Below are 24,963 nucleotides of genomic sequence, written 5' to 3'. Positions count from 1 at the left end.
TTTGAAATTTAAAAGGAAATCTTTATTATTTCCGTAATTTGGGATAAAGCAAACACTTCCTTGAGTCCATTATTTTAGGTGATAATGATTTCCATGAGTATCAGGGCTAAGTATCTGAGTATTTGCCTACATGCTTGTGGGAAGTTTCTGTAGCCTTTTCTTGGCAGGAATTCCAGTTTTTCTGAATTCTTCCCTTTCCTTCAGGTATTCCATTTTGCATTCTTCATAAAAGGCTGGATCATTATAACTACAAGAAGGAAATAAAAATCTTTTAAAAAAATGAAACTGCAAGTGTTTAATTCTAACTACAAGAAGGAAATAAAAATCTTAAAAAAAAATGAAACCAAGTGTTTAATATAAGCTTGCTTTAATAATGTTCAGACATTTCATCAGGTGCAGTCTTTAGAAGTAAATTTTAAGAAACGGCCATAAATTTACTGTAAACATTAGGCTATCAAACTGGATAAGAGGGCGAGGGGGAAGACCCAGTGGTTTGTTTTTGAATGGCAGGATAGAGCGATGAGAAGCACAGCGCGTATCCTCAAGGAGTGCATGGTGTTGTGGGACAGGTAAGTAAAGGCTGCACAACAAGGAAGTATACAAAGTGCTGTCCCAGAGGCATGGCCCAGTGCACCATGGAGACCTCAGAAAGAAGTGGGGAAAGGAGAGATGGCAAGCAGAAGTGCAGGAGTTGCACTTTGAAGGACAAGAGAAATCCAGATTGAAGGTACACTGGAAAGGCACAAAGACGAGGAAAAACAAATGAAGCAACTGCAAATAAATAAGTACCATGACGGCAGATTATGCACGTAAGAGAAAGGGCCTGGGATGAAGCTAGACAGGGCATGGGCCACATCATGAAGGTCCCTGTATGCCACACCAAGAAGTCGAAATCTATCCTGAAGGCAATGGGACAATATTAACAGAGCAACTCTGAAGATCAGTTTTGTGTCTTAGATGATTCTGACAGCATGTGACAGGCCAAAAGGGGGCAGCAGGGTTAGACGCAGGATGCCCAGTAAGTAAACTACCACAATAACCCAGGAAAGAATGATGAGGGCCTAAACTAACAGGAGAAGTTGGGATTAAAAGGACAAAATGGATCTGGGGGAGATTTAGGTAATAAAATCAATAGAAAATTACGATTTAGAGTTAGGAGACAAGGAGGATTCTAAATTCTAGATGCATGACGCAGGAGGAAGAAAAGGAGGTGAGTTCAGTTTTGGATCTGAAGAGAGCAATGTCATGACCTATAGGAAGTAACTGAATGCATGGGTGCAAACAGCTTTCACGGACGTAAGCATGAGGAGAGAACCGGGAACCCACTTTAAGAAATCGGTTAGGGAAGAAAATGCCAAGAAGAAATAAGATGTTGGGGGAACAGGAAAGAGTATAAGGGAAGCCGGATAGAAGGGAATTTTAAGGAATTTCTGGAGGGAAGCCAAGTAAAAGAATGAAAAGCAATTCACTGCATTTGGCTACCTGGAACCCACTAGAAACTTGAGGAGGAGCAGTCTCAGTGGAAGAGGGCAGAAGTGAGACTGCCTTTTACTAAGGAATGAAGATGAGACAGAGATAAAAGAACAAGCATTCATGTTTCAAGATGTCACTATGAATAGATGAGAGGGCAGTGGTTAACTTCATGCAATGTCAATAGTAAAGCAGAGCACTTTCTTATTCAAAGATGAAGAAATAGAGTGTTGAGACTTAAGGTCAAGTAAAACCCTTAACTCCATTTACTTTCAGCAAATGTCACAACCGTCTTTGTTTCCTTCACTGTTTCTCTCTCCTGAACAGAAGCAGCCTCCTCCAACCCTTCCCAGCCCCTTCCCCCCAAATAGACCACAAGTTCTCTATTTCCAGGGGTAAAAGATGGAAGGATTCTTAATGATTAAAATTCAGTTAACAAAAGCTAACAAATACAATTTTAAAGAGCTACCATTTATTGACTACCTACTATGTGCCACGCACTGCTGTAATGAGTTTACGTACAGTCCCTCCCAACCACTCCATGAGGAATAATTTTCCCGTCTTCTGTGAGGAACTTGCCTGAGGCCGCACCGCTAGCTAAGCTCTGGCTGGTCCAGAAGGTAAGCCCAGGCTGCCCTCTCTACAGTTGGCACTCCTGACCCTCTGCCCCAATGATGCCCATGGGAGGGATAATATGGCAAACTAAGAACAAGTTATTATGATGGCTAAAACTGAGGTGTGAAACCCCTTTAATATATAAACTTCTTTGTGACTGAATTTAAATTTTTAACAGGTTCATTTATTCATTACACATCTCTTGGGAGCATGAGGGAATAGAATTGGAAGAAAAACAAGTCAGAGAAGGAACTCTTACTCTATGATGAAATGCTTAGTGCAGGTCCTGGCCCATAAATAAGGGTGTTTCCTCATCCATAAATGCAGAGATTAATTTAACTTCTCAAGTCTCCTAACTACAGAATTCTAAAATAAGTTCGTAAATTCAAATACATATGTACATTATTTGGTATCAAAATCGAAAACTAATATTTGATTCAGATAATCACTTTTTATGTAATTCCCTAAGGAAGCATCAAACCATGCTGACCTATATGTTTCACAGGCTAGAGAAGTACAGAAGGAAATAAGGGATAACCACAACTAAGACCTCACAACTATCACTTAACAATACTAACGTATTCTGCAATACTATCAATAACGCAGACAATGAAATGTGTGGGGAGATACAAGAGAAAGCACTCGGGGCACCTGGGTGGCTCAGTCCGTTGAGTGTCCGGCACTTGGTTTTCGCTCAGGTCATGATCTCAGGGTCATGAGATCGAGCCCCACCTCAGCCTCCGAGCTCAGCATGGAGTCAGCTTGAGATTCTTTCCTTCTCCCTCTGCCCCTCCCCCTGCTTGTGCTCTCTCTCTCTCTCTCTCTACAAATTAAAGTCTTTGAAAAAAGAAAGCACTTGCATTCAAAGAACTTTGCAAATTTTTATTTTGATATTCAACTAAATGTCAGTGAACATGATATTTAAGAATTATTTTAAAATCGATTAACTTCAAAAATCTAAATTTACCTTTGTATCCTTTATTTGATTACAACTTTCCCAGGAGTTAAATTATATTAATTCCCGAATCACAAGGCAGACAAATCATCTAATTCAGTAACTTTTCATTAAGAGAGACAAATATAAGCCCATCTATAATGTATTCTACAGATCAACCTGTTCATGAAAAGGAATTTGCTAAGTCATATGAAAAATCCTGTATTTTTGTTTGCTGACCTTATATGTTTAATCAGATACAATGGTGACCCATGTAACTTGACAAGACCTCTCATAAATATGTTGCTTAATATTTAACAAACTGAAATCTCAGATTGAGCTAACAGTATCAAATGTTTGAGGGGGCAAAGTACAGAATCTATTACATGTAATGAGTTAAGTAGCATACTCTTACCTGCTACATATATTACACACATACACACACACACACACAGAGAAGCACAATGTGGTGACTACTTACTGAGCAGTTAGACATTCTTTCAATGCAGAATTTTCTTTCCGGCATTTTACTACCATAAGGATTCCAGAGTCCTTGCAACATTTGGTAAAATCTGAAAAAGTTTAGAAAGAAAAAAACGACTTGCAGTTACATCAAAAAATTTTTTTAAAGATTTATATGAGAAAGAGAGAGAGAGAGAGAGAGAGAGAGCACATGCGTGGGGCTGAGGGGCAGAGGGAGAGGGAGAGAGTCCCAAGCAGATCCCGTGCTGAGCACAGAGGCCAACGCAGGGCTCGATCCCATGACCCCGAGATCATGACCTGAACCAAAACCAAGAGTCAGCTGGCTACTCAACCGACTGTGCCACCCAGTCACTCCTACTAATTTTTAACAGCTCTAAAACACTCATCCATTTAACATCTATTACCCAGATTATGCTTAGCACATAGTACACACTCCACAAAAGACATGCATACAAATAAAGGGCAGAACAGGATGAGTGCCATTAACTTTGCAGAAATAAAGGATGAACTCCAAAAGGGGGGAGAGAGGACCTCTGAGGAGGCCTCATGAGGATAGAAGGGATGGGGAGAATCAGGAAGACTCCCAACAGAGAAGAAGGGCACCCTTTACAAGAAATGAGTGAGCGTAAAAGGGGAGATGGTTCCAGACACGGGCCTCTGGCGTCTAGTCTCCGCAGGTCACCTGAGGGCATCAAGGCACCCGCTTTAAGACAACCCTGCCAAAGGGCCTTCATACCTGATAACAGAGTTCCCACTCCTTTCCCAAGTCAACTCTTTGATGTCCCTGAAAACAGCTTTCTGTCAAATTTCCATTCTGGTAGTTTGCCTTTTAAATTGTACTGCTCCCTTGGTATCCTGCCTTCTCAGCACTCCCAACTCTGAGAAGCCTGGCGCCATAATCCAGTTGGCTTTGGAAAGTCAGACTCGGTCCTACCTTTTCCTTCCCACAGGACAGTGTGCTTTGCTGCAGCTACTCTCCTAACTATTCTGGTCCTTCCTCTTGTCCACTGGCTACTCTAGTTTCAGCTCTGCCATCTCCAGTCCGCTGTAAGTAACGAACCATTTCCACGTCAGACTTCAATATGATATCATCCTCACACAGAAGCTGTAGGTAAAACAGTGTTTTCTGAGTGTCTTTTATAACTCCTTTAATGCAAAATTATCAAGATTTCCCTCTTTTCTTGGGCTATTACCCGTCTAGTTACTAAAGAATATAATTTATAATTGTCTTAAAGCAAGCAGATTAATTCAGGGGTCTCCACATTACAAAATATGTAACAAAAATAGTTTTAAACCCAAGCAAACTGGAAATGACTGAGATTTAGTAAATGCATAAACAACCTCAGGAGAGGGGCTTTGCCGGGACAGGAGCCCCACAGCACAGACATCTGTATGTACCTGAAGCGGCACAGCATAGTCTGAAGGCAAAGTGGTAAAACAGGAACAAGAACAAAAGATGCAGGCAATGACTTTAATTCAAACAGTTTAATGCGTGTGATCACATGAAAGTGGATGACATGCAATAATTCTCCACATCAAAGACACACCCAGGACTCGCTTCCTTTAGCTGCTTGTTCTCCAGTCCTGGCAGCCCCACCACTGCTCTCTGACCCCTGAACCCAGTCAGCTAGCTTTTTTGCTTCAATTACAAATATTGTGTTCCACTCTGTGCACATGAGCTGAGCTCGTGAGCCCAATCACACCATGGGAATTTCCTCTGTGCCCTCTAACTAAGGACTCCCTCCAACTCAAAAAGGCAGAACAGACTTACAATCAGCTCATTATCAGGGGAGATCCTAAGGGGTGGCTACATGGCTATCAAAAAGTCTATTAATTTTCACTCTGAAATGTCATTAGCACTCCTACATGTGAATTTTTCTACTTAAAGCATGGTATTAAGATTTACTTTTCAACAAGCAATGGTTATGATGCTAATGAAGAATTAAGACATGGGAACCCCATTTGTGGGCACCTGGATGGCTCAGTTGGTTAAGCATCTACCTTCAGCTAAGGTCATGATCTCAGGGTCCTGGGATAGAGCCTCACACTGGGCTTCCTGCTCAGCGGGGAGTCTGCTTCTCCCTCTCCCTTTGCCTCTCCCCTCAACCTGTGCTCGTGCTTTCTCTCTCTCAAATAAATAAAATCTTAAAAAAAAAAAAAAAAGACCTGACAAATCCTCAAAGGGAATATGTATGTAAAGTTAACCCAGATGTGACTAAATCTGGCAAAGGTCTTCTTTAAGGGAACTGCCATATTCCATAGTGGTGACAAACCATGGGCTGATTGCCCTGCATCACCCAAACTTACTATAATCTCACTAGACCTACAGCAGACCAGTCCATGCTCAGATAGTGTCTAGAAGAAAGATCATTAGCATCATGAATTTGCCCAATGAAAATATCCTAGGTGATCAAAACCCTCTTTTCCTGGAGAGCACAAACACAATGGCTATTATCAAAAGTCCACTTTCCAAGTTTATTAAACCCAATACATTTGATAGATTCACAACAGAATGCTTACACACTGCATTATTTTCAGATGCGTTTTCCCTAATATGAATAAAAATATTCTCAGTAGGGAATTGATGCAAGATAGCATTTACATGTTCTGACCACAATAAAGGCACAGTCTGTATATTTTCACACTTGTCCAAATCTCTTGGAAAAACCGTGACTGGCCTAAAGCCTCAAGCTGTTTGTAAGGTTTTTGTCACTTGTTTAGCTACAAGATTTTAATGAGGATCTTGCTTTCATACCACATTAGCATACATTCGTATAATAATGATGTTGCTAATACTGCCAACTGATTTCTAAAGTGGTATTCTAAGACATCCATATAAAGTCTTTGTCTTTCAATGTTAAATGTTATAAAGCTTATATGCCTATATATAATTTAATATTAATTACCACTAAAGATTATGAAAACAAAATTTCATGCATTTAAGTATATCTTAAGGAAATACAAATGAGTATCAATAAACAGTAAGAACAGAGAGCTTTAAAAGTTATTTCAAAATTTAAAGAAACGTACTTAAAGATAACATTCAAGGCTTTTTTTCTTTAAGAACATGGTACCTATTCTTCTCAAACTATTCCAAAAACTGGAAGAGGAAAGAAAACTTCTAAATTCATTGTACCCCTGATACCAAAACCAGATAAAGAAACTACAAAAAAGGAAAACTATAGGCCAATATCTCTGATGAACACAGATGTTTAAATCCTCAACAAAATATAAAAAAAGTTCAACAATAGTGGAATTTACTCCAGGGATATAAGAGTGGCTCACTATTCACAAACCAATCAATGTAATACATCACATTAACAAGACAAAGGGATTAAAAAGCACTTGATCATCTCAACAGACGCAGAAAAAGCATTCGACAAAATGCAAGAGCAAACTAGGTTCAGCGGGAACATACTTCAACATAATAAAGGTCATCCCACAGCTAATATCATACTCAATAGTGAAAAACTGAAAGCTTTTCCTAAAAGTCAGGAACAAGACAAGGATGTCCACTCTCACTGCTTTTATTCAACATAGTACTGGAAGTCCTAGCTGTAGTAATTAGACAAGAAAAAGAAATAAAAGGCATCCAAATTGGAAAGAAGAAATAAAACTGTCACTATTTGCGGATGACATGGTACAATATGTAGAAGACCTTAAATACTCCACTGAAGAACTATTAAAGTGATAAATGAATTCAGTAAACTTGCAGGATACAAAACTAATACACAGAAATTGACTGTGTTTCTATCCAGTGATAATGATGTAACAGAAAGAGAAATTAAAACAATTCCACTTAAAATTGCACCAAAGGGAATAAAATATGTAGGAATAAACTTAACCAAGGAGGTGAAAGCCCTACACCCTGAAAACTATAAAACCCTGATGAAAGAAATTGAAGACAACACAAACCAATGGAAAGATATTCCATGCTCATGGATTGGAAGAACAAATATTGTTAAAATGCCCATACTACACAAGGAGACCTACAGATTCAAAGTAATCCCTACTAAAACACCAATAGCATTTTTCACAGAACTGGAACAAAAAAATCCTAAACTGATTTGGAACCACAAAAGAACCTGAATAGCCAAAGCAATCTTGAGAAAGAACAAAGCTAGATCACAACCACAGATTTCAAGATATAGTATAAAGCTATAATAATCAAAACAGTATGGTACTGGCACAAAAAAAGACACAGAGATCAATTAAACAGAATAGACAGCAAAGAAATAATAAACCCACACTTATAGGTGTAATTAATCTTTGACAAAGGAGGCAAGAATATGCAATGGGGAAAAGACAATCTCTTCAACAAATGGTGCTGGGAAAACTTGATGGCTACATGCAAAAGAATGAAACTGGGCCACCATCTTACACCATACACAAAAATAAATTCAAAATGGATTAAAGACCTAAATGTGAGACCTGAAACCATGAAACTATATAAAACTCCTAGAAGAAAACATTAACAGTAATCTCTGACATCAGCCTTGGGAACATTTATTTTTTTTTTTAGATACGTCTCCTAAGGCAAGGGAAACAAAAGCAAAAATAAACTACTGGGACTACATCAAAATAAAAAGCTTTTGCACAGCAAAGGAAACCATCAACAGAATGAAAAGGCGACCTATTGGATGGGAGAAGATATTTGCAAAAATCTGATATTTAAAATAAATTAAAAAGCTTGAGGGGGGATACTCAGATTCATTATCTCCATTTGTTAGAACATAAAGGGGAATAACATGTGATTCTGACAAAGTGCATTTAGTATGTAGCACCTGGAACACAGATGACTTCTACTTATGGAAAACCAAAGGGCAATGATACATTAATATTGGGCAGGTTCTAAAATGGTTTTTGGAGATTTTCTGGAGAAGACTGCAAAGTAGGAAGACTCTAAGCTCACCTTGTCCCATGATACAACTAGATAACACTCACATCAGTATAAATAACCCAGAAAATTACCCCAAGACTGGCAAAGCAAACCATGAAATGTAGAGAAGAGAGCACCTCAAAGAGAGTAGGAAGGGTGGAGACATGGTGGGGAGGGATGGCAGGTGTGCGGAGAGGAAAGAGAAACAGACTCTCACACTGGAGAGCCCACATGGGAAAGACAAATCCCCATAACATTTGGCTTTGAACACCAAAGGGGTCAAATTTCATGAGTTCTTACAATCAGCAGAGCTTAACACAGGCAACACTAAATATCAGCGGACTCAAGTTCTTGGAGAGCTGAGAGGACAAGAGGAAACTGAGTCCCCATCCTTAAAGAGACAGCACAACAAACAGCCTTCAGAGATGCAGCATGGAAGCAGAAGTTTGAAAAATGTCTGGGGCACAGAGAAAGAAGAGTTATTTTAGTCATCTCAGAGCTCATCCTGGAGGGATAAGGCTCACTGGGGGACTCCTCCAGGGACAAAGGAACTGGCAAGCACCATTTCTCTCCCCTGTCGCCTAGCATATACACACAGCTACCTGCGGGAACCAGCGGGGCACCAACCCTTGCCACCTGACTTGCTAACAGTGTGCCATCCCTCTGCCTGCAAATGTTGCTAACACTGCACCTCCCACTACAATGAGCTTCTACAAAGCTGCGCGTTCCAATACACTCTTGACCAGAGCCCATCCAAAGCAGAACCACAAGCCTGGCAGTGCGCAAGCAGCCATGACAGGGACCAGTGCCACTCCAAAGTGACTCCTGCCCTGGAGAGAAGGGAAGATAACCACACACACTAGTCCGAATGCAACTACCCAGCAGTGGTGTGGGGGCAGACAGGAGTCTGATTGCAGGTTATGCCCACCAATGAAAGCTTCTCAACACAGGGAAAGTGTCCTGCAGTTTGGTGCTACTGCCCTCTAGTCTAACTCAACTCAAGCCCAAGGTGGCCCCTGACTGGTCCACTAACACCGCAGGAACCAAACACTGCCCACAACAGGCAGAGAGCCACTGCAGACAACCGGACTAAAGGAAGGAGCCAAACCACAACACCAGGGTGAATGCAACACACATAGAAGACACCCCTGAAGTGCCAGGTTCTGGTGAACAGGGAACACTGACTGCAGGGCACTACAGGACCTCTTCTTCATTAGGCCACTACTTTTAAGAGCTGGAAACATAGCTGACTTCCCCAACACACAAAAACAGACATGGAGTTAGGCAAATTGAGGACAGAGGAAAATGTCTCATATGAACGAACAGAACAAAATCACAGCAAGAGACCTAAGCAAAATGGAGAAAAGTAATATGCCTGATAGAGAATTTAAAGCAATAAATCATAGGGCACCTGGTGGCTCAGTTCGTTAAATGTCTGCCTTTTGCTCAGGTCATGATCCCAGGATCCTGGGATCAAGCCCCACATCAGGCTCTCTGTTCAGTGGGGAGCCTGCTTCTCGCTCTCCCTCTGCCTGTCACTCTCCCTGCTTGTGCTCTCTCTGTACCTGTCAAATAAATAAATAAATAAAAGCTTAAAAAAATAAAGTAATAAATCATAAAGGTAACTCACTGGACAGTGAGACCCTTAACAAAGAGACAGAAAACATAGAAAAGGAAAATTCATAGAAGAACTCAATAAATGAAATTAAAAACACACCAGATGGAATAGTGGACTAGAGGAAGCAAAAGAACAAATTAGTGAAGTAGAGTACAGAGTAACGGAAAGTAATCAAGCTGATTAGGTGAGCGACAAAAAAAAAAAAAGGTATAAAAATAGACCTAGGGAACTCAGTGACACCATCAAGCGTAATAACATCCACATTATAGGGATATCAGAAGGGTAAGAGAAGGGAAAGGAGGCAAATACATACTTGAAGAAATAATAGCTGAAAACTTCTCAAATCTGGGCAAGGAAACAGAAATCAAGATCGAGAAGGCACAGAATGCCCCAAACAAAATTAACCCAAGGAAGTCCACACCAAGACACAGAATAATTAAAATGGCAAGAAGTAGTGATAAAGAGAATTTTAAAAGCACCAAGAGAAAACAAAACAGTTACATACAAGGGCAACCTCTTAAGACTATCAGCTGATTTTTCAGCAGAAACTTTACAGGCCATTAAAAAAAGGTGGCATGATACATTCAAAGTGCTGAAAAGAAAAAAAAAAATCTGCAGCCAAGATTACTCAATCCAGCATGACTATCAGTCACAACAGAAGGAGAGATAAAGAGTTTCCCAGACAAACAAAGGTTAAAGGAATTCATCACCACTAAACCAGCACTACAAGATATGTTAAAGGGGACTCTCTGAGGGAAAAGGAAAGACCATAAGCAGGAATAAGAAAAGTAGACAGCACAAAAGCAGTAAAAGTATGTTTATATGTCAAAATCACTCAAGGGACAAAATAAAAGGGTGTAAAATGTAAAACCATATACCTAAACATGGAGGGGAGAGGCATAAAGAATGGATTCAAACTTAAGCAATCATCAAATTAATATAGACTACTATATTCAGATGTTATAAACAAACCAAAATTCAAAAACCAGTAGTAGATATGCAAAAAATAGACAGGAATTCAAGTATATCACTAAAGCAAGCCAAATAATCGTGAGAGAAGAGAGCAAGGGAAGAAAGGAACAGAGAACTACAAAAACAACCATAAAACAAAAATGGCAGTAAGTATCTACCTATCAATAATTACTTTGAATGTAAATGGGCTAAAGCCTCCAAACGAAGACAGAGGGTGATGGAATGGATTAAAAAAAAAAAAAAAAAAAAAAAAAAACCAAGACCCATTTATATGCTGCCTACAAGAGACTCATTTCACACCTAAAGAAACCTGCAGTTGAAAGTGAAGAGACAGAGAAACATTTATCATGAAATAGATGGGAAAAGAAGCCAGGGTATCAATACTTCTATCAGACAAAACAGACATTAAAACAAACATTGTAACAAGAGACAAAAAAGGACACTATAAAATCATAAAGGGGACAATTCAACAAGATATGACAATTGTAACATCAGAGCACAGAAATACATACAAATACATAATAAAGGTTAATAACAAACAGAAGAGAAGTAATCAATAGTAAATATAATAATAGCAAGGGATTTTCATGCCCAACTTGCATCAATGGGCAGATCATCCAAACAGAAAATCAACAAGGAAACAGTGGCTTTGAATGATACATTGGACCAAATGGATTTAACATCAGAACATTCCATCCTAAAACATCAGAATACACATTGTTTTCAAGTGCACATAGAACATTCTCCAGAACAGATCAACTATTAGGCCACAAAACAAGTCTCAACAAATTCAAAAAGACTGAAGTCATACCATGCACCTTTTCTGACCACAATGTTATGAAACTAGAAACAAACTTCAAGAAAAAAATCTGGAAAAGAGCATAAATACATGCAGCTTAAATATCATGTTACTAAACAATGAATGGGTCAACCAAGGAATCAAAGAAGAAATAAAAAAAAAAATACATGGAGACAAATGAAAATGAACACAATGGTTCAAAATCTTTAGGGTGCAGCAAAAGTGGTCCTAAGAGGGAAGTTTATAGTAATACAGTTCTACCTCAAGAAGGAAGAAAAATCTCAAATCAACAACTTAACCCTACACCTCAAGGAACTAGAAAAATAACAAACAAAACCTCAAACCAGAAGGAAAGATATGATAAAGATTAGAGTACAAATAAATGAAATAGAAACTAAAAAAAAAAAAAAAACACAATAAAACAGATCAATGAAACCAGTAGCTGGTTCTTTGAAAAGATCAATAAAACTGATAAACCTTTACCCAGATTCATCGAGAGAGCGAGAGAGAGAGAGAGAGAGAGAGAGAGAAGACTCAAACAAAATCAGAAATTGAAAGAGGAGAAATAACAACCAACAGCACAGGAATACAAATAACTATGAGAATATTATGAAAAATTATATGCTAACAAGCTGGACAATCTAGAAGAAATAGAGAGACTCCTAGAAACAGATAAACTACCAAAACTGAACCAGGGAGAAATAGAAAATTTCAACAGACTGATTATCAGCAATGAAACTGAATCAGTAATCAAAAAATTCCCAATAAACAAAAATCCAGGACCATACAGCTTGACAGGTGAATTCTACCAAATATTTAAAGAGTTAATAACTATTCTTCTCAAACTATTCCAAAAAATACAAGAGGAAGGAAAGCTTCCAAATTAATTCTATGAAGCCAGCATTACATTGATACCAAAACCAGATAAAGACATTACAAAAAGAAGGGAACTACAGGCCAATATTGCTGATGAACATAGATGGAAAAATGCTCAACAAAATATTAACAAACTGAATCCAACAATACATTTAAAAAATCACCACGATCAAGTGGGATTTCTTCATGGGATGCAAGGGTGATTCTATTCTGTATTCCCAAATCAATCAATGTGATATATCATATCAACAGGAGAAAAGATGAAAGCCACATGATCAACTCAATAGATGCAGAAAAAGCACTGTCAAGTATAACATCCATTCATGATAAAAACCCTCAACAAAGTAGAATTAGAGAGAACATACATCAATATTATAAAGGCCATCTGTGAAGAATCTACAGCTACTACTTAATCAATAGTGAAAAACCGAGAGCTCCCCTAAGATCTGGAAAAGACAAGGATGTTCACTCTCACCACTTTTATCCAACACAGTACTGGAAGTCCTACCTGCAGCAATCAAACAAGAAAAAGGAAGAGAAGGCATTCAAATTGGTAAGGAAGAAGTCTAACTTTTACTATTTGTAGATGACATGATACTGTATACAGAAAACCCTAAATACTCTACCAAAAATCTACTAGAACTGGTATCTGAATTCACACAGGTCACAGGACACAAAATCAATATACAGAAATCTGTTGCATTTATATACACTAACAATGAAGCAGCAGAAAGAGAAATCAGGAAAACAATCCCATTCACAACTGCACCAAAAATAAGAAAATTCCTGGGAATAAACTTAACCAAGGCAGTCAAAGACTTGTACTCTGAAAACTATAAAACACTGAGATGAAAGAAACTGAAGAAGACAGAAACAAATGGAAAGACCTTCCATGCTCATGGACTGGAAGAACAAATATTGTTACTCAATGCCATCTACAGATTTAATGCAATACCTATCAAAACACCAACAGTTTGTTTTTCACAGAACTAGAATGAACAAATCCTAAGATTTGTATGGACCCACAAAAGACCTTGAACAGCCAAAGCAATTTTGAAAAAGAAAAAACTGGAGCAATCACAATGCCAGGTTTCAATTTATACTACAAGGCTGTAATAATCAAAACAGGTATGGTACTGGCACCAAAATAAACACATTGACCAATGGGACAGAACAGAAAGCCCAGAAATAAACCCACATTTATATGGTCAACTCATCTTCGACAAAGCAGGAAAGAACATGCAATGGGAAAAAGAGACGTGTCTTTAACAAATGGTGCTGGGAAAACTGGACAGCAACATGCAAAAGAATGAAACTGCACCACTTTCTCACACCATACACATAAACTCAAAATGGATTAAAGACCTAAATGTGAGACCTGAAACCATAAAAATCCTAGAAGCATTTCTCTGACAGCAGTTGTAGCTACATTTTTCTAGGTATGTCTCCCTGAGGCAAGGGAAATAAAACCAAAAATAAACTACTGAGACTACATCAAAATAGAAAGCTTCTGCATAGGAAAGGGAACAATCAACAAAACTAAAAAACAACTTTCTGAATGGGAGATGATATGTGCAAGTGATATATCTGATAAGGGTTTAGTATCCAAAATATATCAAGAACTTCTACAATTTAACACCAACAAAACCCAAATAATCCAATTAAAAATGGATGGAAGACATGAGCTGACATTTCTCCAAAGAAGATATACAGATGGCCAGCAGACACAAGAAAAGATGCTCAACATCACTCATCATCAGGAAAATGCAAATCAAAACTACAATGACATCACCTGACACCTGTCAGAATGGCTAAAATGATAAAAGAAACAAGTGTTGGTGAGGATGTAGACAAAAAAGAACGCTCGTGCACTATCGGTGGGAAAGCAAACTGGTGCAGCCACTGTAGAAAACAGTATCGAAGTTCCTCAGAAAATTAAAAATAGAAAAACCACATGATCCATGATTGCACTACTGGGTATTTACCCAAAAACTACATAAACACTAATTCAAAGGCATTCCTGCACCCCTGTGTTTGTTGCAGCATCACTTACGATAGCCAAATTATGGAAGCAGCCCAAGTGTCCATGGAGAGATGAATGGATAAAGAAGATATGGGGTGTACACACACACACACACACACACACACACACACACACACTGGAATATTACTCAGCCATGAAAAAGAATGAAATCTTGCCATTTGCAACAACACAGATGGCTCTATAGAGTATAATGCTAAGCAAAATAAGTCAGAGAAAGAAAAATACCATATGATTTCACTCAGATGTGGAATTTAAGATACACAACAAATGAACAAAGGTAAAATGAGACAAACCAAAAGCAGACTTAACTATAGAGAACAAACAGATGACTACCAGAGGGGAGGTGGGTAGGGGGGTGGTTGAAATAGGTGAAGGCATTAAGAGTACCCTTATCTTGACAAGTACAGAGTAATGTAGAGAACTGCTGCATCGCGATACTGTACACCTGAAATCAATATAACACTGTATGTTATCTATACTGGAATTAAAATTTTAAAAATTATAATTAAAAAATAAAATATGCATAAAGCTGTAAAAAATAAGTAAATAAAATGGTTCCTTTTTAAAAAGATTTCATTTATTCATTTATTTTGAGAAAGACTGTGCCACCAGGGGGTGGGGAGCAGAGGGAGAGGGAGAGAGAGAATCTCAAGCGGACTCCACACTGAGTGCAGAGCCCGACACGGGGCTCGATCCCACCACCCTGAGAGCATGACCTGGGCCAAAATCAAGAGTCAGTTGCTTAACTGACTGAGCCACCTAGGTGCCCCAAAATAGTTCTTAACTCTTTTCTCCATTAGAAGAAACTGATTTCAGGTGGCTGTTTTGTTGGTTTGTTTTTCCATTTTCCCACGTAACTTCGTAATTCCTTTCAAGGTTTTTAAAGGTGTTAATAATAACAATAAGAACAAAATGATAATGGCAACTAAAATATGCTGAGCATTTATTATGTACCAGATACTGAGTACATTAGCTCACTTGAATTTTATAAAAGCACTATCAGATAAGCACTATTATTATCTTCATTTACCAGATGAGGAAACGGATCTTTAGGTTATGTCATATTTCTAAGACCACAGAGCCTGGCACAGACTAGCCTAGAACCAGGCCTCTTCTAATTCCGGAAAAATACTTGTAACTACTATTGAATCCCACTTACTCCTTCCACAATAAGAACATAAGAAAAATCTCCACATCTAGCTGCGATTTCCATGGTCACAGAGTAAACTAAACCCAGGCCAGTTAGCTCACGTGAGGTCACAACTGAAAAGTGGGGAGTGAGCGGGGGTGGCTCAGCACACCCCTATCATCACCACAGGAAAAAATAAGCTGTAGGCTTCCTGTTCAATTTTATGTTCTCATCTGAAATTAAGTAACACCAGATACCTCACTCTCTGGTCCCACCCTGTTTTCTAGAATTCCTATAAAATATATTTAAATATTTAAAGGATTTTACACACTAGAAAGTGGCTTCTCCAAATGGTATATAAGGAAATGCTAAATTCTGTGTTTCAGATTTTAAGTGCTACCAGCATTTGAAAGGTACACATTAGCACAGCCTAGTGTTGCTGAGGAAAGCACCCACCCAGCCCATCCTTTTTAAAAAGACTGCCTGTAAGAGATGCTTTAAGTCTCCTCAAATCACAGTATCCATGATCATTAATAATAGCAGAGGTGGAGGATTTAGAAGGTGATAAAGCAGGGGAAATATAAGTGAATGAGTCTGGTTCATGCCGTACGTTTTTGTTACACGTTCCTCTCTGCACCCACTGCCTCCAAAGTTCAAAGAGCTGTCCATTAACAGGCACTGATCCAAGCAGCTAACAAAGTGGCACATCTCTGAACATGGAGCCTTCCAGGCTTCCCTGCCATCTCCTGTTGGATGCTCCGCCCTCTCGCTCCTCTCACGAGAAGCATGATCACACAAAAGTAGGATCAATGCTTTTAATAATGCAAAGTAATGCTAGCAATAAACTAACCTGCCGTACTTTTTCACTCTTGCAAGAAGTTTTACAGCCTCTTCTGGGGATGAGTATGAGCCACTAGTGACCATTTACACCAATTCCCAGAGGGTCCAGGGAAGAACGAGCTGCCTTGTTCCAGACTGCTGGGACTGAAATGGTGAGAATGGGAAGGACCTCACAGGCCACTTAATCTAAACTCTTACTCGGTTCAAAAGGTCCTTGTTAACCATCTCTCTGTTTAAACACTGTGACAAAAACTCCTTATCTCCCACGGTTGCTAGTTTGTGTGTGTGTGTGTGTGTGTGTGTGTGTGTGTGTGTGTGTGTGTGTATCTAATGCTGCCTCCTCATCAAATGCTACAGGAAATAACATCCCTTGTTTCCTTTTCCTGGTTCAGAGGCAGTGGGAACACTGTTCTCTCCTCCCTAATTGGGTCAGCTTTCTCGATTACTGACAAAACCTGGCCACCCTCCTCATAATCTTCTCGTTTGTCAAATTTATTTATGTATTTAACACCTTGCTTTGCTCCCAAAATGATCTAAAAGAGCTTGGCATCTCCCTTACAAAACACAGTAAGTTTTGCAAATTCAAACACAGTAGGCAATTAAAATATGAAAATGACCATGGCTAGGTCTTTCTTAACAAAAATGAAGATATAAATAAATACATACATAAATATCAAAAATCCTTCGGAGGGAATCACTAAGAGAATGACACATTACTAACCATTCCTCACTCTACCCTCTCTGAGCTGAAACAAAAAAGATTTTTACCTAAGTAAAAAATAGCCTTTGACACCACTAAAAACCACTTATCAGCCTTCTTTTACTCTAACACAGTCATATCAACAACCGAAGGAGAAATACTATAGCATGAAATGCTATGCAGCCACTAAAAAAAAAAACAAAACAAAAAACAAAACACACACACAAAAACAAGGCACACTAACAGGAAATGATCCCTAGGACTCCACTGAAAACCAAGGTGCAGAGCCGTACAGTGCATGTTACCCTTTCTGTGTAGAATAACCCAGGTTTGTGTACGGGTGCATATCTATGTATCTATACAGACGGATGTTTATACAAAAGAAGAACTGGTAATTGGGGTTGCCTCAGAGGAGGAAAACTGGGGCTCTGGGGGGCAAGAAATAAACACATTTGTACGAGTCTGGGTAGTAGACACATGTGTCAACCTTCCAAAATGTAATTTAAAAAAAAAAAGCAAGCAAGCAAGCAAGCAAGCTCTGGGGGGAGGGGAGAGTGGAGTCCGGCTCAGGCTTTGATGAGCAGTGTGAAAAAATACTCTGCGATTTCCTTCTTAAACAAGTGCTTCTCCCTGAAGGCTACTCAGCAACGACTAGGTGGGGAACCCCTCTATATCTCACTAAGAACACCCCGTTCATCACGCTCTAGGGATATTTCTGCACATATGGCTTCTTTTCATTAAATGCTAATTGTTCTCAAATACAAACTTGGACATTCCTTTTCACAAAACACACAGCTACATAGATCCTACTATTCCCATTATACCAGTGCCAAGTGAAAAGCACTATTCCAAGGTAAAATGACACTATCAAAAGTCACACTACTGACTTTCTTGTAATTTAACACGGTCACACCAACTGCCAAAACGGAAGAAATCTGACAATAACATGTGCTACCTTACTCATAAATAGGTCCAAATTCTCAGTTTTAAAAAGAAAAAAAAAAGAATAAAAGACATGCTATGCTAAATTTAGACATTTACTAAGTGTAGTGTCCCTAGTTAACAAGGCAAATCGATCCTTTCAGTTCTGGCTGCAGTTTATTTAAAGACTTTACAATTTTACTACTTAAGAGCAAGTCCTATGGAGGTGTTATCTCACCATTTATATTTTCACAACACTTATGATATTGCTATCACACTCTTAAAATAAATGAAAAGCCCATGCCACATTTCAGACCAATGTAATGCTACAGACTCTATTTTTATTTCTAGAAATAAACATTAAAATAATTCTGTATTGCTCACTTTATTCTTGCAATGTTGAACATTAAAAAAAAGTAAAACTAAGATTTTTTTTTTTAAGTCCAAGGTATACTTGAAAAGCAGAAGTTAATCACTTGGCTTTAAAATTAGGCACTAGAAAAACACAACATTATAAAATTCTCACAACAATAGCATTTTGTGACAAAATTATTATGCTTTTAATTTTCTATTAAATTGTGATTTATTAGCTTGCTACTTTAAAGATTAGTTTGTGTATAGAACGAATTTAGTGGTGCATTTAATGAGACAAGAAGTTAGAATGATGAACATGAAAAGATCATTTCACATTGTAGTGCATGAGCTATTTGATAATTCTAACATAGTACAAAAGAAAGCTTCTCTCTAGATTGATCACGGTTCAGTTAACATCACTGAATATCTAATACCTCCAACTCAATTAATTCTCACCTGATTAAGATCAGGCTGATATTCAAACTAAATCATCTCTCCAGTCAAGTAGAAATCAATATTTCTGATTTTACTTTTAAATTACAAAAGAAAATAAAATGCACGCATCTTCAATATGCCAAGAGTAGCTTTCCTATTCTAGTCTACCATGGCATGGATAACACAGTTGATTAAAGAATTATTCTAATTTGAGCACCGATATGTAGCAGAATCTGATTAATTTGAACACAGAGATGGAATAAAGTAATTAAATATATCTTATACAGGGCAAACAGAAAATTGACATAAAGTAAACTTGACTTCTTTAAAACAAACCTCACTATTTATCAGCTCAAGTAGTTAGGAACATGGGCTTATTAAAGATTGATTACTCTGACAGAAGAGTCTTATTTCAGGCTCAGATATTTACAAGATGGGCAGACACAGTTCTTTTTAGATCATACTTTTTCTACCACGGTGACCTCCAAAAAGCATGCATCTAAACCTGAAAACGACCACATAATGACTTTTCTAGAAAAAAGACATACTGACTCATTCTTGCTAAGCAGGGTAAAAATCAGTGAATCCTAAAATAAGAAAATACTTAGATATTTGTAACTCTTACTACTGAGGAAAACACAAAATAGATTTTCCTCCTCTTTCATTCCTTAATGCCACTTCAAATTTAAGATGGAGGAGAAGAGTAAAGCCAAATTATTTGTTGGATTAATTGAATACAAAGTATTGCTTTGTTTGTTAGCAAACTCAGTAATTCAGATGAAAAGGACAGAAAATTTTCAAACTTTAAACAATACATTGAAGAAAGCAAAATCACAGCTAAAGGTACTATTAGAAGTGAAAATAATAATCCAATTTGGAGAGTACTTACTGTGTGCGAAACATTGTGCGTTATATACATTTACTATATATAATGTATATATCATATGAAAATACTTCTATAAAGTACTTTAAAAATATGAGAATTTATATAAAATATCTATTTCATACACATTATTCTCAAACCTCACAAAATAGGTTATTACTATGTACCTAATAACTCATAGGTGCTTACCTTAGATGTACCTTTTCTGGTGTCTTAGACATGTCAATTCATAGAAAAGAATATGAGGAACCAAAAATTATGCAAACTGGCCTGGAAATAAAGATTCCCAAAACCATACCCTATAAGAGATAGTCACAGAAGTTAGTTATATGTGATAGTTAAGGATATAAAAATTTAGATTTTATGTTAAGGCAGGATACTCTCCAAAGACTTGTAGAAACTGATGCTGGGCTGCCTGGACAACTTGCACGTACGCATGCAACTTGGAAGGTGGGCCACTTGTATGTTATACACAAAAGGACCGTCTTTACTTTCATGAAAGACTGTTCTATTTTTGTTGAATCACACAGACATTTCAGTTTGATTTTCCTACGTATGACTGAAGCACATTATTTTTGGAGAAATATTTTATATATGTGTGTGTGTGTATATATATATATTATAAATATATATTATGTATTTTATGTGTGTATATATATTTTATAGTATTTATATATACATATATATATATAAAATAAATACTCCAAATATAGAAAGTAACAGTGCAAGCAGACCGTAATGAACCAGGGCACATGCCCCCCCCGCCCCGTTTAAAGGTATAGCAGTTACTTCATTCCAGATAACTTGTTTGCCTTGCAGGAATGGGAAACACATCATTTCCGGATCTGAGAATTTACATTTTTTTTAAGCTGGAATTTTTGTTTTAGGTAAAATCTCACAATTTTAAATAGTTTAGCTAACTTTGTTTTCTAAGACACTGCACAGAGGAAAAACAAAATATGTCTACATAATGGGTCTTGGTTGGAAAGCTGATGGTCTGTGTCATTGACATGAAAGGCTTTCTTGAACACTTCACCTCTAGAATAACTATGCACATGTGGTTATCCATTCAAAAACTACTATCACTCACTTGACAACTACTGAAGAAGTCTCATAATTATTCTAAGTAACATCGTAGCCACAGAAGCCAAGTAAATGGAGACTCCCCAATCTTTCCATGATCCCATGAGACCATCTCTGTCATGACGGATGTGGTGTGTTTACTTCCTTCCAAGAACCAACAACAGGGAATCAAAATGGGCCCTTAACTGAAAGTTTACAGGTCCTTTGGGTTAAACATCTCTGTATGCTCCAAGAAGCACCTGAGGTAAGAAAAATGTTTCCTTTGAGTGGATGCTACTTTAAAAAATAAAGGGATTTCTTTTCCTCCTCTGTTAAATTACCAGACACTTGGTAACCTAACAAATTGTCTGTCTGCTGCCCTCAAGAAGTGTCTAATGGAGCAGCAAAACAATGACACCCTTAAAATGTTAAACAATACAAAATAAAACTGCAATTATGGAAAAATGACAAGTATCACATGACAGTAAAAGACCGACTGCCCAAAGAGGGCATGTGCAATGACTGATAATACCAGTCCACAGGTCCAAGGGCACATCTTAGCCTACTGGAAAGCAGCACAACATTTAAAGGACAACCCACCCCCCATTTGCAAACATGGATGGAAGAATTCCAAGAAATGTAAAACAGCCATCTCTATCTTTTTCCCCCTACTAGTCTATTAAACAATCTGTGAGTACAAAGGATAAAATGAAGAATTCTTTAAAGTATATCTAATAATTTTACATTCTCAGAATCCCATATAATAGCAGTTAATTATACTCATGCATAAAGCATTATGGCAAAATCTAACAAGTCAACAACATAGGGGTTGGTCTTCAGCTACTTAAAAGACACTGCTAAGTAAGAATTTTACTTTTGTTCTATATTTCACTAGTAACTTTCATTAAGATAATAAAAATAAAATATAAAGTATAAAAATAAAAAAGGATTTGGAAATGTTCTGTCGTAGGAAGTAGAGAAAGTAGCTGTCACAAAGTCTTATGTTAGAGTCCACAAAGAATATTTTTAATTTTAAAACAGAATGTCAACAGGGTTGATTGAAATAAAGAGAAATAAATTAATGCTAAATAATTACTAAGGAAGTTTTGTTTATGGAAATGAATAATTCAGTGTTTTACAAAGTAAATTCAAACAGCAGCTGCTTTGCTGACATTAAGCTTTCTCAAAATGTACAAACTTTAAAACTAGAGAATCATCATTTTTTTTTTTTAAAGTCAAACAGAAAGAAGTTATTCCTAGGTCTTCTGGTTTTAGTATAAAATATTACATGGTTACCAGGGTAATCAACCAACCATTTAAGGAGTCTCAGCATTACATTTTTCATGGAAGGTATCTGTCACATTCTTGTTAACTGAATATATGCATAATTCCTGGCTTGTTAAGTCTAAGAACAGCTGGGGGAGAAAGGAATTCAGATTTCTAGCAATCTGTTCCCAATCCACTTGGTCCTGGGTTTTATTCAGATCTCAAAATAAATCTTATGCTTGCCTTTAACTCCATGGCACTTCCATGTCTGTCTCTTAACTACCACTTGCTCCCGTATATTGGTTAGGAGCTCTTCCTCCTTCCAAGGGAAATGAACTCAAACATAAAACAAACACACTTTAAAGAAATTGCACGCATTACAAATTAAGTTCATTTTTACTAAAATAGTGTATCCATAGCTTTTATCCAAAATTATTTTATCCAAATAATTGATCCATAAAATCAGTATCTCATAACAGCAGATAACAGATATGGAAACTTGAAAAATAATGTTGCAAGTACCCTCAAAGATCAATCTGAAATTCGAGCAAGATACTTCCCAACAGTCACATAAGACAAAAAGAAAACCAGGTTCTAGTTACATAAGATTATTTTAGAATTATCTGTTGTATAAGGCAAACTACAGTCTGCAGTTTTAGTGCATCATGAAAATTTAGTAGATTACAAATGGTATTTGTTTTCAAAAATAAAAGAAAATAGGGGCACCTGGGTGGCTCAGTAGGTTAAAGGTCCAACACTTGATTTTGGCACAGGTCATGATCTCAGTGTCATAAGATGGAGCCCTGCATCAGGCTCCTGCCCAGCGGGGAATCTGCTTGAGAGTCTCTCTCCCCCTCCCCTCCCCCTTCCCCTGTTCTCTCTCTAATAAATAAATTTTTTAAAAATGAAAGAAAATAGGAAATATCAACATACACTATGCATTTCCTCTATATAAACCTATATATCTAGGGGTGTCTGGGTGGCTCAGTTATTAAGCGTCTGCTTTCAGCTAAGGTCATGATCCCAGGGTCCTGGGATTGAGCCCTGCATCAGGCTCCCTGCTCAGCGGGGAGTTTTCTTTTTTTTTTTTTTTAATTTTTTTTACATGTTTTATTTATTTATTCATGAGAGTCAGAGAGAGAGAGAGAGAGAGAGAGAGAGAGAGGCAGAGGCAGAGGCAGAGGGAGAGGGAGAAGCAGGCTCCCTGCAGAGCAGGGAGCCCGATGCGGGACTCGATCCCAGGACTCTGGGATCATGACCTGAGCCGAAGGCAGATGCTTAACCATCTGAGACACCCAGGCGCCCAGCGGGGAGTCTTCTTGAGATTCTCTCTCTCCCTCTGCACCCCCGCCTGCTCATGCTCTCTCACTCTCTTTCTCAAATAAATCAATAAAATCTTTAAAAAATAAAAATTAAAAAATAAACCTATATATCTATATAAATATATTTCTATATACCAAGTCCTATTCTAGACACTTGGGACAAATGAGTAAAACAAACTCAGGATCTCTGCCCTCGTGAAACTTATCCAACAGGAAGATACACAAGAGACATAATATTGTATAGTATGTTCAAATATGGTAAGAGTTGGAGTACCTAGGTGGCGTAATCAGTTGAGCATCTGACTCTTGGTTTCAGCTCAGGCCATGATCTCCAGGTTGTGAGATTGAGCCCTGCAGCAGGCTCCGTGCTCAGCGTGGAGTCTGCTTAAGTCTCTCTCTCCCTCTCCCTACACCGCCCCTGCCACCGTGCATGTGCACGCTCATTCTCTCTCTCAAATAAATAAATCTTAAAAAATGTATATATACGGTAAGAGTTATAGGGACAAAGGAGAGAGAAGTAAGGCGCATTATGGGAGGGTGGTGACAGTGGGTTGCATTTGATGTAGGGTTGTCAAGGTAGGCCCTTCTGAGAATTTGAGGGAAAAACTTAAAAGAAGTGGAGGAATGAGTATCATCATTTATACACCCAATGACAGCGTAATATAAATTCTTTAGTTTCTAATTCTGTACATGACAAATCAAAAAATATTTATAAGGCAAACAGACCTGAAGACAGAATTACTGTAGCTAAAACTAAATTTCAAGAACTGGATTCCTAAGCACAATACAGGTGGCCACTCCAAGCACCAAAGAGAAGGCAATGCTACTAATGTCAACAAAGTTGCTCTTGTGGGAATCAGGGCCTAATTTTAGGATGTCACTAAAATGAAAATAAACACTAAAGACAAAAGAGACACATAAAAAGTGATTTAAAATCTAAAGCAAAATGAGCTCAGATTAAAATGCATCTATTGAAAAAAACAATATTCACTAAAGATATTTCTAGGGTAGCCAAGCGTGAGAACAGCATTCTCCACTTCTTCTAGAGTCTACGGATTCTTCTGTTTTCCTAAAAAAAAAAAAATCAGTAAATACCATAAATTAAGCATCTCTGCAACTTTTTCCTGGGTAACAAAGAATGAAGAAATGAGTTTAGTTAATTAACCCAAGCCTGATTTCTAATATAATAAGCTCCTTGAGTAATAGGGAACATGAGTATTGGCTGATGTTTTGGAATGACAAAACTGGAAGTAAGATTATTATATAATGCATGTACTAAGGACCTATGTCCTCTTTTTTTTTTTTTTCTAGTCAGAAAACACAAATATATTTCCTTAAAGAGAAAGTAGGAAAAATAATGT

General features: G+C 37.7%; 1 protein-coding gene across 1 annotated transcript in view; it reads right to left on the bottom strand.

The window, feature by feature from the left end:
- The window catches only part of CMC1 (C-X9-C motif containing 1), an 83,164-nt gene continuing 58,201 nt past the window's right edge, over positions 1-24,963 (bottom strand). The window contains exons 3-4 of the mRNA XM_025883268.2: positions 3,501-3,591; positions 1-247 (exon numbers count right to left, since the gene is read on the bottom strand). Of these exons, the coding sequence (XP_025739053.1) occupies positions 127-247; positions 3,501-3,591 (212 nt within the window). The 3' untranslated portion in view covers positions 1-126. The remainder of the gene's footprint in view (positions 248-3,500; positions 3,592-24,963) is intronic.

Source organism: Callorhinus ursinus, unplaced genomic scaffold (genome assembly GCF_003265705.2).
Source record: "Callorhinus ursinus isolate GAN/ISIS: 27379988/994484 unplaced genomic scaffold, GSC_fseal_2.0 scaffold1, whole genome shotgun sequence".
NCBI classification, from domain to species: Eukaryota; Metazoa; Chordata; class Mammalia; order Carnivora; family Otariidae; genus Callorhinus; species Callorhinus ursinus.
The sequence above is the reverse complement of the archived record's forward strand: the minus strand, read 5'-3'. Positions and strand labels throughout refer to the sequence as shown.